At 37.4% G+C, this 17437-nt stretch overlaps 1 protein-coding gene across 2 annotated transcripts in view; it reads right to left on the bottom strand.

Annotated features, from left to right (window-relative positions):
- Nucleotides 1–17437, bottom strand: part of ADGRA1 (adhesion G protein-coupled receptor A1) — a 462284-nt gene that overhangs the window by 343543 nt on the left and 101304 nt on the right. For both annotated transcript variants that reach the window (XM_039337456.1, XM_039337457.1), the window contains exon 3: nucleotides 7197–7268. In XM_039337456.1, coding sequence (XP_039193390.1) covers nucleotides 7197–7268 — 72 coding nt within the window. The remainder of the gene's footprint in view (nucleotides 1–7196; nucleotides 7269–17437) is intronic.

The raw sequence follows: 17437 nt of genomic DNA, 5'->3' as shown, positions 1-17437 counted from the left end.
ATCTCCATCCAGGTCTTCAGTGCTTTACAGAAAGCTTGGAGGGTCAGGGCCAATCACATCTCAGCAATGTGGGATTCAAATTATGTGAACAACCAGTTCTTTGTGTGGTTGCCACTTGAGCAACAAAAAATTAGCTACCAGTTCTGCCAAAGTGCTGCAAACTGGCTGAATCCCACCACTGGATCTCAGGCAGTATGATGTTTCAGAGGACAGGCACTGAATCAGAAAAGGCAGGTTTTATAAGATGGCATCCTTTATTACTCTTTAATTGAAAGGAACAAAGTTGGCAGGTGGAAAAAACTGGGCAGAGTTGGTCCCACAATATTCCATGCCATAAAGGCTTTCTAGATGACAATCTAAAGCACCTTGAATTCCACCAAAAACACACAGTGAATCGGTGCAGCTCATAGAGCAAAGGTATAACATATTGAGGTATGCCCATCATCGAAATAATTTTAATAAATGAATTAATTTTCAAAAATGAATTGAGTTTTATAAATGAAAATTATTCGTAACTTATAAGAAATGTTTTTAAAATCTTGCTAAACTAATATTTCAGTTTGTTTTATTAGTATTTTAAATATGGCTTGTGGTTTGGCTGACCTTTTGAAAAATCTCAAAAATAGTTTAAAAATAGACTTCTTCCCTCCCTCCCAAAGTTAATAGAGATGAAAGTATCATGAGTATGGGGGTGGATGGGTAGATCTATAGCTATGCTTGCCATAAAATCAAGAAGGATTTATCCTTTAGACCCAAGGTAGCTTAGATTTGTCTCAATGAAAACATACTGGAAATGCAATATGATTTGCGTCACCAAGACAACAGCCAACATGATTTGCGTTACAAGGGACTTCAGATCACTTTGCTTGCCACAATCAGTACTTGCAATTGCTGAAACACATTTCTGTTGGCAGTTGCCAACCCATTAGGTAGCCCAGACCAGGACATCAATTTTACATGAAAGTTAAAAGTATTGTGATTACAATGTCTATAAAAGGAAAATCTTGCAAGTCTTTTTATACTCCAGTGAATTAGGGAGGTGTCCCCCTGAGTTGTTTCGAAACGTTATCTCTGTTATTCTGGACTTTAAAAATGCTACAGTCCCTTTTGCTTAGGATTTCCTATCTCCATCAAGGTCACTTTCCTTACTCTCTACAGGAATGTTCAAAATCCTGAACGATACTATCATTCAAGGTAAATAATATTAAATGATATTTATTATGATGAAATATTTAAGATTCTAGAAGTGGAGAAATCCAATTTCATCCACCTTAGCCAGAGAAACCCACTGAGTGGTTTTGGGCAAACTATTACATACTTCTCAGGCTATCCCAGTTCGCAGGAATTCTTGTGTATAAAACTGTACGAGAGAGGGCTATCTATGCTGCTTTGAGCTCTCAGAAAAAAGATAGGTAATCAATCAACCAGACAAATACTTGTGGACCAGACTCAAATGAGACAGCTCCCTATATTTTTACAAGTCAGGGATAATTCAGAAAAGGAAAAATTGAACATTGTGAAAATAGTGACATAACTGAATTAGTTCTAGAACCTACTACAGTGTAATTCATTCTTCTGAACTGCACCATCACAATATGAATTAAAATGAACACATTGAAAAGCGGGTATTGCTCTGTACATGCAGCTATTTAAGAACAAATATATTATCATGAGACTGTGGCCCTATTGGGCCTTCAGTAACAACACAAAATAATTGGCAATGATTGATTGATTGATAGTTAATTTCTACAGTACTAATTTTTTTAAGAACCCATACATTGAATTTCCACTATTTTTTGTTTATCAGTCACAATACCTACAATCAGACAACATGTATGCCATAAACAAGCAGACTTTTGCTATGTGAACCCAATCAATGAGAATTAGATTTTAATGATATTCTTCAATTAGCTTCTCTAAATTAAACAGTACAAAAATATTTATCAGTAGAAATATAGGTCTTTAGTATTCTGCTAAATAAGGTCTGTTCAATAGAATTTCTCTTTAAGAAAAAAAGCATCTATCTAGCACCTAACCCAAATGTTCAAATATTTACATTAACTATCTTCTCAGTAAGTATGGATATTCATTAATCATCTTGCAAATTTATGTTATTTTATGTGTCATACTACAACAATTGAACTGATTCAAAACCATTCTATTCCCCCCACGTAACAAATATGCCATAAATTTTCCTAATGAATCATTTGCAGAAATATAAATAAGAAAAAGGAAAATATCAGTATTATCAGCTTATTTCTACACATCTCTCAATTCCTCCCTATTATTTCAGATCAAATCTATCTTATGTCACATAAATATTTTTTTTCTTTTCTAAATGCTTATGTTAGAAATGTTGATTATGAAATTAATCTTATAAAGCAACCAGACATATGGTCTGCATCTTGGCATCTTTTTTTCTGGTAGACACTGGTTTGCATTGATTCACAAGTTCTGCCACTGCAACTACAGTACCAGGCAAAATGTTCCAAATGAAATTGTTAATTTTATGAATTAAAATAAATTAAATTATTCTTCCCATCCTTCCTATTACCTATTCCTTATCTTCTTATGACTATAACTTTGTTGCTTGTATCTTATGATTTATATTGTTTTATTTACTATCTTAGTATGATTTATGTTGCTTGCTTTTTAGTATACTATGACCCTCACTGAATGTTGTATCTTATGGTTTATGATGAATGTATTTTATGATTATAATCATGAGTTATCACTTGTTGCTTGTAAAATTGCTTGTAGATATACTGAGAGCTTAGGCACTGGAGACAAATTCTTTGTGTGTCCAATCACACTTGGCCAATAAAGAATTCTAATTCTAATTTGGCAGCCTGGGGTTTTCCCAACTGATTCACAAAGCCTTCTGTCACTTTCATATGTCTGCATTACATTAGCTGCTTACTTTATCTTCTCTGGGAAAGATAGGAAAGAATAAGAAACAGAGTCAGCACAGGAAGGAAGGAAGGAAGGAAGGAAGGAAGGAAGGAAGGAAGGAAGGAAGGAAGGAAGGAAGGAAGGAAGGAAGGAAGGAAGGAAGGAAGGAAGGAGGCATTTACTGATCTTGTAAGATAATCTATTTCTAATCATAATTTATGAAACAATAAGTATTCTCAATATTTATAGAAAAATTGTAACTTAGTTAAAGCAACAATCTTGTTTTAGCGTTGTAATCAGCCAATTCCCTGCCTCTATAATGTTCCACACAGGAATGAAATCTATAAGACTGTGATAACAAGAAAGATTTTTGTACTTAAACATTATAATGACTTCTTGCTTTAAATATGGATATTTCAGAATATTTTATCCAATTATCTTCAAACACAAGAGATTCTATTTCAATGACCTCTGATTTTCCTCATTCTCATGCTTAAGAGTAAGCAATACCATTTCATAGCTTTATAGCTTCTCTATTTTTCCCACAAGAGGTCAGGGTTGTGTTATTATAATACATCCATCTCCACAGCAGTAAGTTTCAATTGTCTTATTAATTTTTTCATATTTTCACATATTTTGATCATTTAAAAGTCGTTCGGATTCACAGATCTGTCTGTACATATGTTTAATTCCTGCTAATATCTTGCTATTATTTTCTATTGTTATTATTCTATTTTCTATTGCTATTATTTGTCACATTTGTAATTCTAAAAAATACAATGTGTTAACTTTCTATTTTTTAAGTACAACTTTTGTGCAATCTTTTAATAGGATATGGCCATGCTGAGATAGAAACATGAATATATTTTATTTGCCTACCTTTTGGTGTGAACTATAACTGTACATGTAATTGAGAGGTAAAATATGGTAGATAGTATATCCATGCATTTTGATTGACTTTATTATCTAATAAGCCAAGCAAAACAGCAACCTGTTTCATAACAAACTCTTTTTATAGTAATCTTACTTAGTGTAGTATAACAAATACTGTAGTATATTTATATTCTAATTTTTAGACTATAACTAACTGTCCTATTGGGTATTCAATTCAGAAATATATATTTTTTTTCTACATAGAGAAACAGAATGACCACACTGATAATGATGACCACACTGCTATTAGTTTGGTAATGGAAAATCTGCAAGAAAACAGCCCAGTTCAGAGAGCACCAAGGACCCCTCATTTCACCCCAGGGCTACAAATATTCTTTCCTATCGGCAGAATGACAACAGGTGGTCAAAAAAGCAGTGGGAGCAGGAGTGACTTCCAATTTCCTGCCAGCTTCTCCATAAGCTTCCTTGTGGGAAACTAGCAGGGGAGCACTAGAAATCTTCCATCCTTCTTTCCCTGTTGAGGTCTTGTTATTCACAGTAGATATTGTCATGTGGAGGAATTCTAGCAGGAATTAGCCACAATTGAGCCCAAAATTTATGTTGCTAAGCAAGACATTCGTTAAGTGAGTTTTGCCCCATTTCATAATCTTTCTTGCCACAGTTGTTAAGTGAATCACTGCAGTTGTTAAATTAGTAAGATGATTGTTAAGTGAATCTGGTTTCCCCATTGGCTTTGCTTATCAGAAGGTCACAAAAGGTTATAAGCTGATTCCAGGACACTGAAATCATCATAAATACAAGTCAGTTGCCAAGCCTTTTAATTTTGATCACCTGACTATGGAGATGCTGCAATATCCATAAATGTGAAAAATGATAAGTCACTTTTTTTTAGTGTCGTTATAACTTTGAGCAGTCACTAAATGAACTGCTGTAAATTGAGGACTACTGCATATTCCGGCGTATAAGGAAACCCCGCGTATAAGACGACCCCCGTCTTCGGCACTGAGTCGCATGCCTAGAAAGTCGTCTTATACGCCAGAAACTACTGTTATTTCCGGCGTATAAGACAACTCGGCGTATAAGACAACCCCCGACTTCGGTGCCAATTTTAATGTTTGCAAAAGTCATCTTATACGCCGGAAAGTACGGTACCTGTATTCTCAAGTTGGTCTTCCTTTTCCTCCTCCATCTTTTTTTGTCTCTTCATCATGTACAGCCCTTTTATTATGTCTCTTCCTCATCTCTCCTCCTCTTTCTTGCCACATCCCAACAATATTTGGCATTATTTCTTGACCATGACATCCCTCCTCTCTTTCTGTATGGCATAATTATGCTGACATTATTTTATTTTGTTTTAATTTTTTTTAAAAAAAATATTGTACATTACCATTCTCACCTCAGAACAGTTTAGAATCCCTGCCAGCTTCTCCATTGAGTTGAAAGAAGCTGTCAGACACAGTTTAAAAATAGAATCATTTGACTTCCTGAGGGTTAGGATAGGACCAGACTATCTGATTTTCAGCAGCTGAAGGAGAGGCAACCTACACTCACTTTCAGTGTAGAAAACAGTTGAAAAATAAATCAGGATGGGCAAGAAATAAGGTACAGTGGATAATGTATTTGACTAACATCAGAGAGATCCAGTTTCTATTCCACCTGCAGCCGTAGCACTGTCAGCCCACCCTACCTCACAAGGTTGTTATGAAAAAATATAAGGGGATGTTTCTGAACCAAGATGGGGTACAGACATATGCACAATAAAAATATCTAGGACTTTCTTCATGCATCTTAAAATTGTTGCTTCTTTAAGAGTCCCACATGGGTCAATTCCTTGTTGCTGGGTAGCAGAAGGAGCGAAGGATTGTGAGAGTGACAGGGAAACTGTCACAGAACATTCAGAAAAAGCATCATGTGACTGCATCAGCAGCCCAACCATAGCAGGAGCCTGAAACAGCCACAACTTTCTCAAAATTCATTCCCGCAGGAGTCATGGATTTTGAATACATTCTGTACATTAGCTCATTTGAGGTACCTTGGTTCACAAATTGTGGCCCAGTTAATGATAATGACAAGGAAAGATTTAGTAGTATATACATTTCACCTACATCTACAAAAATGCTGAACACAGAATATTTTTATACAAAACATTTTGAATGTTCCAAATAGTATTTTTGTAGATTACTTAAAGATAACAATCCAAAAATTCTGTTTAACAGCATACAAATATCGAGATCCCTTAAAGAGCATCACATTTACTTAGATAAGTAGAGCAATGATGGCGCAGTGGTTAGAATGCAGTATTGCAAGCTAGCTCACTGCTTACTTCAGGAATTCGATCCTGACCAGCTCAAGGTTGACTCAGCCTTCTATCCTTCCAGGGTCAGTAAAATGAGGGCCCAGATTATTGGGGGCAATATGCTGACTATATAAACCACTTAGAGGCTGTAGGGCACTCAGTTAACAAGACTAAAAAGCAGTGGCCCCCAACTTTTTTGCCACTAGGGACTAGTTCCATGGAAAAAGATTTTTCCATGAACTGGAGGGGATGTGGTTTTGTGTGCTGCCTGCATCCTGCAGATAGGGCTTCATCTGTTTTGCGTCGCCTGGTTGCTGGCATGCTGCGGCCCGGTACTGGTCCATGGACCAGGGGTTGGAGACCCCTGCTGTAAAGCACGGTAAAGTGGTATATAAGTCTAAGTGCTATTGCTAAATATTTTAGGATTTTTATTATGCTTAGTTTACAATTCCCTTTATGTAGCTTATTATTGTACTATTAGCATGCAACTTTAATCTTTTTTTTCTGCACTTTTTTGCACTTGCTACTTTTATTTGTAATGCAGGAAACACCTAGCTCTATTCAAAAATACACAATATTAGAAGGGGTAGAAGAAATGAGAAGAACAATCAGCAAATGTATAATTATGAGTGATGATGGAAAACTGGGAGGACCAAGCTGAGGATAAATCATCCTGGAGAAAATCTATTTACATGGCCACCAAGCGCCAACGCAAACTTAATGGAATATAATTATCATCAATTTTAGATGTAAAACTGTAGCTTGTATTGTCAATGACCCTCATAAAGCTTATGCATTCTTCATTCCTTTATTCTTTCACCTGGACTATATTGTTTTGTCAATATATATTTATGATACTGTCAAGCATCTGCCGCAGGTAAACCTAAGTCAGACGTTCAATTTCTTCTATAAATAAAGATTTATTTATTTTGACTTAATACATAACAATAAATCATGCACAGGGAAAAAAATCAAACTGGTATCTTTGGTTCACATAAAAAATCCTATAATCTTATAATTGCATGGTGATATATTCCCAATTCTCTGGAGATCAAATATCAATATCAATGCAGGTGTAAATTTTAAGATAATTTCAGTTGCAATTAATACTTACAGACGTTTCAGTTCTGAAAGTCCATAGAAGGCTCCTGATTCAATGTTACTAATTAAGTTATTCTTCAAATCTCTGGAGATAACAGAAGAGAAAACCCAATTAATGTCTAATACATATGAAATTTTATATTCATCTAGAAGAAGGAGGGGGGAAGCTTTGAAACTTCCTCTGCATATATTAAAATCAAGGAAAAGATTCTTTTTAAAAATTGTCCTTTTCCCCTCTTACATTAGAAACCCTAATTAAAATTTTATATCTTCAATTCACCATCTTTGGAGAAAATGTACAATTAAACTAGTCAGGGAATAACCATATGAACAGTTGCATTACACTACATCAATACACTACTACAAATAATCGTCGACTTAAAATCGTTTGCTTAGTGACCATTCAAAGTTAGAACACTGAAAAAAGTGACTTACGACCATTTTTCACACTTATGACCAATGCAGCATCCCCATGCTCATGTGATTTACATTCAGATGCTTGGCAAATGACTCATATTTATGACGGTTGCGGTGTCCTGGTGTCATGTATCTGCAATTTTCTGACAAGCAAAGTCAATGGGGAAGCCAGATTCACTTAACAACTGTCTTATTAATTTAACAACTGCAGTGATTCACTTAACCAAGCTGGCAAGAAAGTTCTAAAATAGAGCAAAACTCAGTTAACAAACTCACTTAGCAACATAAACTTTGGGCTCAATTGTAGTTGTAAGTTGAGGACTACCAGTACAATCTATGTTCTAATCACCAGCACTATGTATAGATTTATGAGGAATAAGTATATACAGGCAATGTTCCCTCTAATTTCTGACATGCCAAGTAGTTTTGTGCAGCTTTTTCCAAACCAAGTATAAATTTGTACGCCACAATACCAGATACTAGTTCTTCCCTCAAATCATTTTTTATTCCATGCAGTTTTCAGAAATGATGTGCCACTTCCTTTTCCCTTAGAAATGAGAGAGAGACTGGTCCAAAAGTAGCCAGTTAATTCATTTCCAAGGCAGGACAATTTTTTAAGCTTGATTTAGAGTAGCCTGTTACTGCAAATAGGCATTGCTGCATATCTACACTGCGAAGGGGCTGAATGGGTAAGCATAGGTTGCAGATGGCTGCAGTTGGGCCAAAGCGCATGTCCCAAATCCCAACTGTGCATTGTGCAGAGGGGTGTGTTCTGTGTGCTGATTGGTTGATCTGACTTCCTGTTCTGTTCTTTGCTGTTTGAGTGCCCCCTAGCCAGAACGTTACATTTGCTGAAGTATAAATGGAACACCTATGCAACCTCCCCCAAACGACGGACACATGTTTCCTGACGTGCAGTGCCAGAGGGTCTGGTGCTGACCCTACACATGCATACCTGCTTATAGATTGTAGTGCGAACTCAATAGTCATTGATAGCTGATAATTGGAATCAATATTTGTTAATCATTTTAAATTATTTCTTTTTTAATGCTGTAGTGAAGTGTTTTTAGAGAAAAACAGGAAAGAAAAACACACAAAAGCATTTGCATAGCCCCTTCATTTTCTTTTTCCCTCATTCTTATTTCTCTGAATGGATTCTGACTTTTTTCAAATTGAATTTTTTATACAATTAACAATGACCATGGACCTTGCGAAATCCAAAACTCAGCAGATTTTTTGAAGGGAGAAATAAGGTGCCGGTATGTCTCTTTTGGCCCAATTTATAGCAGGTTGGGTGCAACTGCAAGACTGAGAATGACCTGCATGCTGTCCAGTGCAAAAGGAATCTCCCCAGAAATCCTGAGCCTTGAGTTTTATGATGCCTAAAATTATTATTTTGGAGTAATTTAGTTTTTACCAGATTTTTATCACGTGCACGGGTTTGACAAGTGGTGCACACAATTACAGGAGAAAAATCTTCAAAAATACAGAAAAGGTTTTTCAAATTTGAAATTAAAAAGAAAAACTACAAAAAGAACTAAAACTACTTCTGTGAGTGTAAATTAAACCATTCCATCCAAGAAGAATAATTAAGGCAACTCACAAGATATTACAAAGAAATGAAAGATAATGGAAAAATCTGTCTTTCATATTCAGGGATTATGAGAGGGATTTTTCTTAGATTTAAATATGTTTTTATACAACTTTCGTTGCATTGCACTCTGCAAATTTTGCTTTTCAACCTATTTCAAAAGTTACAACAAGAGCTTATCCAGTTTACAAAATAAATGTATGCTTAAACCCTATTTTCATAAGGCATCAGTATACATACAGTATGAGAACAAGAAGAAATTCTGAAATTTTTGTAAATTTTCTCTGTTACTCACTCACCAAAATAGACCTCAGATCTATTTTGGTGAGTAACAACATTTATAAAAATAAATCAGAGTGATTGGTGTTATCACTCCGGAGCAGTCTTTCTCAACCTTGACAACTTTAATATTGTAGATGTCTTATAAAAGTCATCTTAAGTTCACACATTACACAGGTTGGGAGAAATTGCCTTAAAGGCCCCTCTAACTATAATTACTGTCATTTAAAGACCCCCATCCTGCACTATTTTGAGAAAAGAATCATGAAAATATAGTGGAAGGCCCCAAAATGGATATTATAACTCAAAATCAAAAGAAACCTCCAAGCATAAATGAAGCCACTGTTCAACAAAAGATTTCCTACCTTTGTACTAAATGGAATCAAAATCAATGTTCAATTTCTTATACTTCACGATTTGAAGGCTGAAGTAAATGTTTATGGAGCCAGTGATGTGAAGTATAGTACCGTATTTTCCGGCGTATAAGGTGACTGGGCATATAAGATGACCCCCAACTTTTGAGAAGATTTTCATGGTTTAGAAAGTCATCTTTTATGCCGGAAAATATGGTAGCAATGCTCACTGGAGATGCTTACTCTTCCTTGCTCAAAAATATTGGGAGGGAGGGAAGGGGAAGGAAGGAAGGAAGATTGAAGGGGAAAGGAAGGAGATGGAGAAGGAAGGAAGATTGAAGGAGAAAGGAAGGAAGGAAGGAAGGAAGGAAGGAAGGAAGGAAGGAAGGAAGGAAGGAAGGAAGGAAGGAAGGAAGGAAGGAGAGAGAGATTGAAGGGGAAGGGATGGAGAAGGAAGGAAGGAAGGAAGGAAGGAAGGAAGGAAGGAAGGAAGGAAGGAAGGAAGGAAGAAAGATTGAAGGGGAAAGGAAGGAGATGGAGAAGGAAGGAAGACTGAAGGGGAAAGGAAGGAAGGAGAGAGAGAGAGATTGAAGGGGAAGGGATGGAGATGGAGATGGAAGGAAGGAAGATTGAAGGGAAAAGGAAGGAGATTGAAGGGGAAAGGAAGGAAGGAAGGAAGGAAGGAAGGAAGGAAGGAAGGAAGGAAGGAAGGAAGGAAAGAAGGAAGGAAGGAAGGAAGGAGAGAGAGATTGAAGGGGGGAGACGCTGCCAAGGACGCACAAGCAGCTCTGTACAATTGCCCAGGGAGGGGGGGAGACTCTGGCGGAGAGCTTGGTGGAGAGCCAAGCAGCGGCACATCCGGGGCCTCAGAAGCTGCGTGGAGGATCTGCGCGCTTCGGAGCCACCGGCCGCCCTCTCACACCCACCAAGGGATGGAGATGGAGAAGGAAGGGGATTGAAGGGGAGAGGTGCTGCCAAGGATGCACAAGCAGCTCCGCACAATTGCCCCAGGGGGGAGGCTCTGGCGGAGAGCCTGGTGGAGAGCCAAGTGGCGGCACATCCGGGGCCTCGGACACGCCTCGGAGCCGCTGGCCGCCCTCTCACACCCGTGAAGGGATGGAGAAGGAGATAGAAGGAAGGAAGGAAGGAAGATTGAAGGGGAAAGGAAGGAGATGGACAAGGAAGGAGATTGAAGGGGAAAGGAAGGAAGGAAGGAAGGAAGGAAGGAAGGAAGGAAGGAAGGAAGGAAGGAAGGAAGGAAGGAAGGAAGGAAGGAAGGAAGGAGAGAGAGAAAGATTGAAGGGGGAGGCGCTGCCAAGGACGCAAAAGCAGTTCCGCACAATTGCCCAGGGAGGGGGGGAGGCGGCGGCATATCTGGGGCCTTGGAAGCTGTGCGGAGGATCCGCGCGCCTCGGAACCGCCGGCTGCACTCTCGCACCCGCCAACCTGGAGCCCCCCATCCTCATCCCGGCACCTCTTGCCCTCTCCCAGCTGCCCCCCGGGACCTGCCCACCCCTCCAGCCTCCTGAGCACCATCGCAACGGTGGGATCGCGGGAGCCCCTTTCCACACCGCGCAGCCCATGGCACGCAAGAGGGGCACGGCCGGAGTGCCAGCTCCTGCTTGGAAGGCACCGCTTCTCCCCTCCTGGCCCGGCCGGCTGGCCTCCGACGCACATGTGGATATTTTACAGCATATAAGACGACTGGGCGTATAAGATGACCCCCAACTTTTGAGAAGATTTTCATGGTTTAGAAAGTCATCTTATACGCCAGAAAATACGGTAGTTCAGATGTTATGTTGAGACTGGCTGACACATAACTGGGTGATCCTAATCTGTCACCCTCTCTCTCTGCTAGTTTACCTCACTGGGCTGCTATAGGAAAAATCAGGGGAGGCTCCCACAAATAGCACCTGGACTTTCCAGAAAATAAATATGTTGCCATTATTATGTGACAACTTATGCTTAAAAGGGACGGAAAAATAATGGACAATATTAGTTATATTATTATTACTATTTACAAATTAATTTTGATGATGATGTTATCTGTTCAGTCAAATCTGACTTTTGGTGATTCAATGGGCCAGGTCTCTCCACATCTTCCAATCTTGTACTATTCTTCAGGTTTTTCTATGCTCTGTCTTGTGTCAGCTTTAATAGTGTCCAGTCACCATGTTTTCTAATCATTGGTTTCCTTTTATTGCAAACACTTCCAAACATAATTGTTTTCTCCAGTGAATTCTCTCACATGACATGGCCAAAGTAAGTGAGAGTATTTTTTTATTTTGCCAGAGTACTTGCTTATTAGTCACTTTTGCTGTCCAAGGAATATGCAGGAGCCTTCTTCAGCACCACAGCTCAAACGAGTTGATTTTCTTCCTGTCTTTTTTAATGTCCAATTTTTACAGCCACAGGTAACTATGGGAAACACAATAGAGCAAACTAACCTACATTTGGCTGCCAGGCTGATGTCCTTGTTTTTCCATATTCAAATTAGTTTTAGGTAGGTAAATCACTAGTGATGTAACTTTGCTTTCTCACTATAACCAATGAACTATATGGCCCATAAGTGCCTTATTACTGGGGAAATAAACATTTACTTTTGATCTCTTTCTTTCTGTTCTTCAAAAATGGCCCTTCACTTCTGCTTCTATTTTCCAGTAACAGTCCCCAGATGACACTACCTGCTTTGCTACAAAAATGTAAACAAAGTTCTAACAAGACCATGCAATTTAGGGTTTTAAGTAATTGTTGTGGGGCTACTACATTAAGACTGCTATATTAGCTGGGTTGCTATGAGCACACTGAGCTAATTCATTCCCAGGCTCATACATAAATCAGAAAACTATAATTCTTCCACTGTACATGCCTCTGAAATTTGTAATTCACTTATCGTATAAAAATACACATATTTCCAAATGTATGTTTAGTGGAATATGCATTTAAAATGTGTATTTTGGGGGAAAATAATTAGGATCATATCTTTCTATTTTTCATTTGCAAAAATAGATGTTATAATTGTATAAAGGCATTCAACTTCACTTGACTCAAGGGACCAGAGTAGATGGGCCCAGAACCCATTTTGGGAGAAAGATTCATGGTTTTTAAGGGATAAATAGGGTATATTAGGAATAGAAAACTAATATTGGCTACTCCTAACCTACCTATTTTGCATCTCCAAAAGCCTCTTACTGCAATATGACTTTAACTAAGTAATTCTGTATTCATCTGGGAGTAAGTCTCAATGAATTTAATGAGATTTATTTACTTATCATATGTAATGCTTTGATCTTTGTCTCCTGATATGAATAAGAGAAAGATAGTGAGGCACACTCACTATGTCATTCACATCCATCCATCCATTCATTCATTCTGTGATAAGACAAATTATGTGGCTATTGGGGCAAATGTTGTCCAACTATCTTTTGGGCTAATAGCAAAGGTGCAAAAGTGAATCAGATATAATCTGAGCTATAATAAACCAATTAGATAATAATGCATGTAGGTACTATGGTTGATGATACTTAAAATATATGAATAAAGAGAGAGAGTCTCTCAACTAGTTTTCAGCAAAGGTTGTCAGTCAACACATTCAAACTTTCAGCTTTCTGTCACTCATTCATAAAATCAGTTTACAGTTGCAAGTCTGAATACACAATTTCTTAAATTGATCTTGAATTTCCAATTTTTTTTTTAAAAAAAACAACAAACTGCATTTGTTAAAATGAGATATTTAGGAAAAGGAAATATCAATATGTGTACAAATTTGTCTCCCCTTTTTTCTGTTTCAGTTATCTGCAAAGGACAAAGAAGAATTATTGCCTTATGAACCCAACCAAACACATTTAAAAGGAAGGTACTAGTAGGGTTATGTACTATGTATCTTAATAAAAGCTGTATGTAACACTTCTTGCGTTTTCTAAGGTAATCAGAGCAGATTTGCTACAGCTTGAAGAAAAAAAATCCAATTCTGCATACAGAAATATCCATGCCTCATATTTCTGCTGACAAATAACTCCTTGTGTAAAGCAAAATTATTCATGCTTGTTGAACTCCAGGGAAGAATATGATACCTTGTTTGTGGATATTGTGATCTCCATCTTATCCTTTTAAGAATCTATAACTTAACCTTCGCCAGCATGTATTTCTCTTGGCAGTCCTGTGTTATTCGCTTTATGTAAATATCAACTCTAACATAGTTCTCAGAACTTTCATAAATACTAAAACTGTAACTCAATAATAATAATAATAAAGTTGGAGGGGACCTTGGAGGTCATCAAATCCAAACCCCTGCTCAGGCGGGAAGCCCTATACCATTTCGGACAAATGGCTGTCCAGTTTCTTCTTTCCTGAGTAGCTACAAAGGCAGAATAAATGCAGCAACTGAATGAATTCCTCCCCATTCATTAATCATCCAAAAGATGAGGCTGACCCTACTTTTGTGAACAAGGACAACAGTTTATTACTATAAGAGAACCAAGTTAGCCTTTGGTACTTGTCCATTTCAGCACAGGTGGGCCAACTGCAGACAATGAAGTAAAGTAAGACTGTAAAGTAATATACTCAATGTTATGGTGATCAAATTGTGATACATTTGACCAAAGTTTCACTAGAGAGTAGGTGGGGAATAGATAGATAGTTGGGAGAAAGAAAGACATCAGACTCAAAGAATCAAGTACCCTAATTTACCTGTCTTTATTATTTTGCATGGAAATTTGTATTTAATACAAAACATACATATATTTATAATATGCTCATGCCAGTGATGCTGTAATCATTAACTCCTATTGGCCTTAAAAGAGCTTTGAGATCACTTATGCATTATTGTATGGAGGAAGAACTAATAATAAATTACACCAAGATTAAGATTCTTATGTTTCGAAAAGTCCAAAACAGAGAAGCTGGATCTTAGGTTGGCAGCCCATTCAGCAGGTTAAATTTTTTAGTTATTTTCAAGCCTCAGGAAGCAGAAATGTCCACCTGGATTATGTATTCTACAACGCACAGAGAACTGCACAGCTATGTAAACTTATTATTTTCCAGAGAAGCAGTTTATCCCTGCTGTAGTTAAGTTGTCTGCAGCTAAAGACCGAGCACAATTGCTGTATGGAGCTCAATTAGGACCATATAACAGCACGATCACTTTAGAAAGGATTCAAACAACATTTCTAAGAAGTATCTTCCAGGTAACCCACTGTGTTTCAAAGGTAGTACTTCGACGGGAAGCAGGAGTCAGTAAATTTGAATCTAATCTCTGGATAAATGTTTTTACCTACTGGTTGAAACTACATTATGACTCTAATGGACTGACCCATATAATATGGCAACTATGAATCTTCCTGGGAAATAGGATCCAAAAGAAACTAAGCCTCTGATTTCTTCAGTGATGCCATCACTGATCTAAGCTTAGAGTCAGATCAAGCTAGATCGATATTAAGGCAAACTAGGATCTTAGATTTAAGTAAAAAAAAAATGCTGCTTATACCCATAGTTTTGATCTACTGTGATTATCATCAAGACAAAGCAGTATTCCCAAAGAGATAAAGATGTGGGGGCAGGAACGTAAAAATATATAGAGAGATCCCCAACCACTATGATTTCCCCCCAAAGTAACTGACATTATGCACTTTAGCTTAAACTGTCTGGAATATTTTGAATATGCATTAAAAGCTTTATACTCGTTTGCATCAATTTTCTACAGAGCTAAATAAGAAAACCAAGAGTAATATTTACCAGAGCATATTTACACGCTCCATTCCACATCCTTCCACAGTTACTGCTGAGATTGGCAAAAACTGTTTGGTATTAATTACACCAAGCAGCAATACAGATGGGGCCACACACAGAGCACAAGTCATGACCAAACACAGCCAAAAAAAACCCTATTTTGGGTCATTTTGCAGAACTATTTTATACAATGTAAGCCATTCTTTTTAAAATCCCCAAATTACTAAACTTAAGGGTTAGTATTGTTTTGGCAGAGAATTCTGAGTTAAATACCAATAATATGTCATTTGTGGTATGTGTGTACACATCTGAAAATAAATCAAAACCAAACTTCTGTTATAATCCAGCCATAGGACGCTACATTAAGTTAATGCATGCTACAACAATTGCTCAGTTGTACAGCTGCAAAAATACTGCCGGAATATTTATTGGAAGCATAAAACTTTTTGGCAGTTTTATTGCTATTTTTAGAACAGTTTAATTACCACAACTGTAATTAAACACTCAAAATGATGCACTTTGCAATTCTCAAAGCATCAGGAAGATAGTGATTATCTGTACCTGTTTCACATAGGCCAGAATATAGATATGGAACTTCTTACTTTTGCTTGATATTCTACTTTGATAGATGCTGGAAAGTAAGGAACTTTACTTGTTCTCTGGTGCTTCTGAATAATTTTCTCCTTCCCTGTACTCCAAATAACTTTTTTACCTTAGCATCTGGCAGCACCATAGAGCCTTACTTTTTAAATCCTGTGGTTAGATTTTTCAGTAGTAAAGTTGAATTTCAGCAGGACAGCAACTTCTGTATTCATGCCATTAATTTACTACACTAACAGCAAATACTCCTTAGAAAACATGTTCTCTGTGTGTTTACCTATAATTTGTTAATCATGATTAGCCTGCTACAATATATATTAAATCACACTTGAAGTATGTTCCAAAAATATAATTGCTGCAAAATGTAGCAGTTAAGTCGAACACAATACAATGACCATATTGTGCCTATCATGAAAAATCTGTGCTGATTGTTTTCCAAAATGAATTCAAGGCATTGTTTTTTAACTTGAAAGCCCTAATCTGTTTAGTGGCTGGGTACTATTTACCTATCTCATTAGTAGCATGCCATGAATTTAAAATCTACAGGGGAGACCATCGTACTGAAGAGTTCTTTCTTTACATTTATTGATCAGTCGCTAAATTCATTTATCAGTATGAGAAAAGGGGTTTTCTCTACAAATGTATAAAAGAATTATCTCTGGAATTGTGACTGATTCATATTTTCCCTGCTGCAATGTGCATACCTTCTTATGCCAATACAGATAGTCCTTAACTTACAACAGTTCGTTTAGTGATCATTCGAAGTTACAATGGGACTGAAAAAAAATGAATTATGACTGTTTTTCACACTTATGACCTTTGCAGGATCCCCATGATCAAGTGATTTACATTCAGATGCTTGACAACTGGTTTATATTTATGACGCTTGCAATGTCCAGAGGTCATGTGATCCTCTTTGGCAACCTTCTGACAAGCAAAGTTAATGGGAAAACCAGATTCACTGCACAACCGTACTGCTAATTTAATAACTGAAGTGATTTGTTTAACAAATGTGCCAAGAAAAGTCAAAAAAAGGGGGGAGGCAAAACTCAGTTAAATTTCTCACTTAGCAACATAGATTTTGGGCTCAATTGTAGTCTTAAGTCGAGGACTACCTGTACTTTTAATAACTTGTTCACTGGTTTATAAAAAGCAGGAAATCTTTGATACTATAGTACAGTGGTTCTCAACCTTTTTAATGCCGCAACCCCCAACCGGTCGTAAGTCGAGGACTACCCAACCAGTCATAAGTCAAGGACTTTCCCTGCCCGGGAGCACCGTGCATGT

This window comes from Crotalus tigris, unplaced genomic scaffold, assembly GCF_016545835.1.
Source record: "Crotalus tigris isolate CLP2741 ecotype Arizona unplaced genomic scaffold, ASM1654583v1 scf7180000017678.2327064, whole genome shotgun sequence".
NCBI lineage: Eukaryota > Metazoa > Chordata > Lepidosauria > Squamata > Viperidae > Crotalus > Crotalus tigris.
Note: the sequence above shows the minus strand (reverse complement) of the source record. Positions and strands in the feature narration are given on the sequence as shown.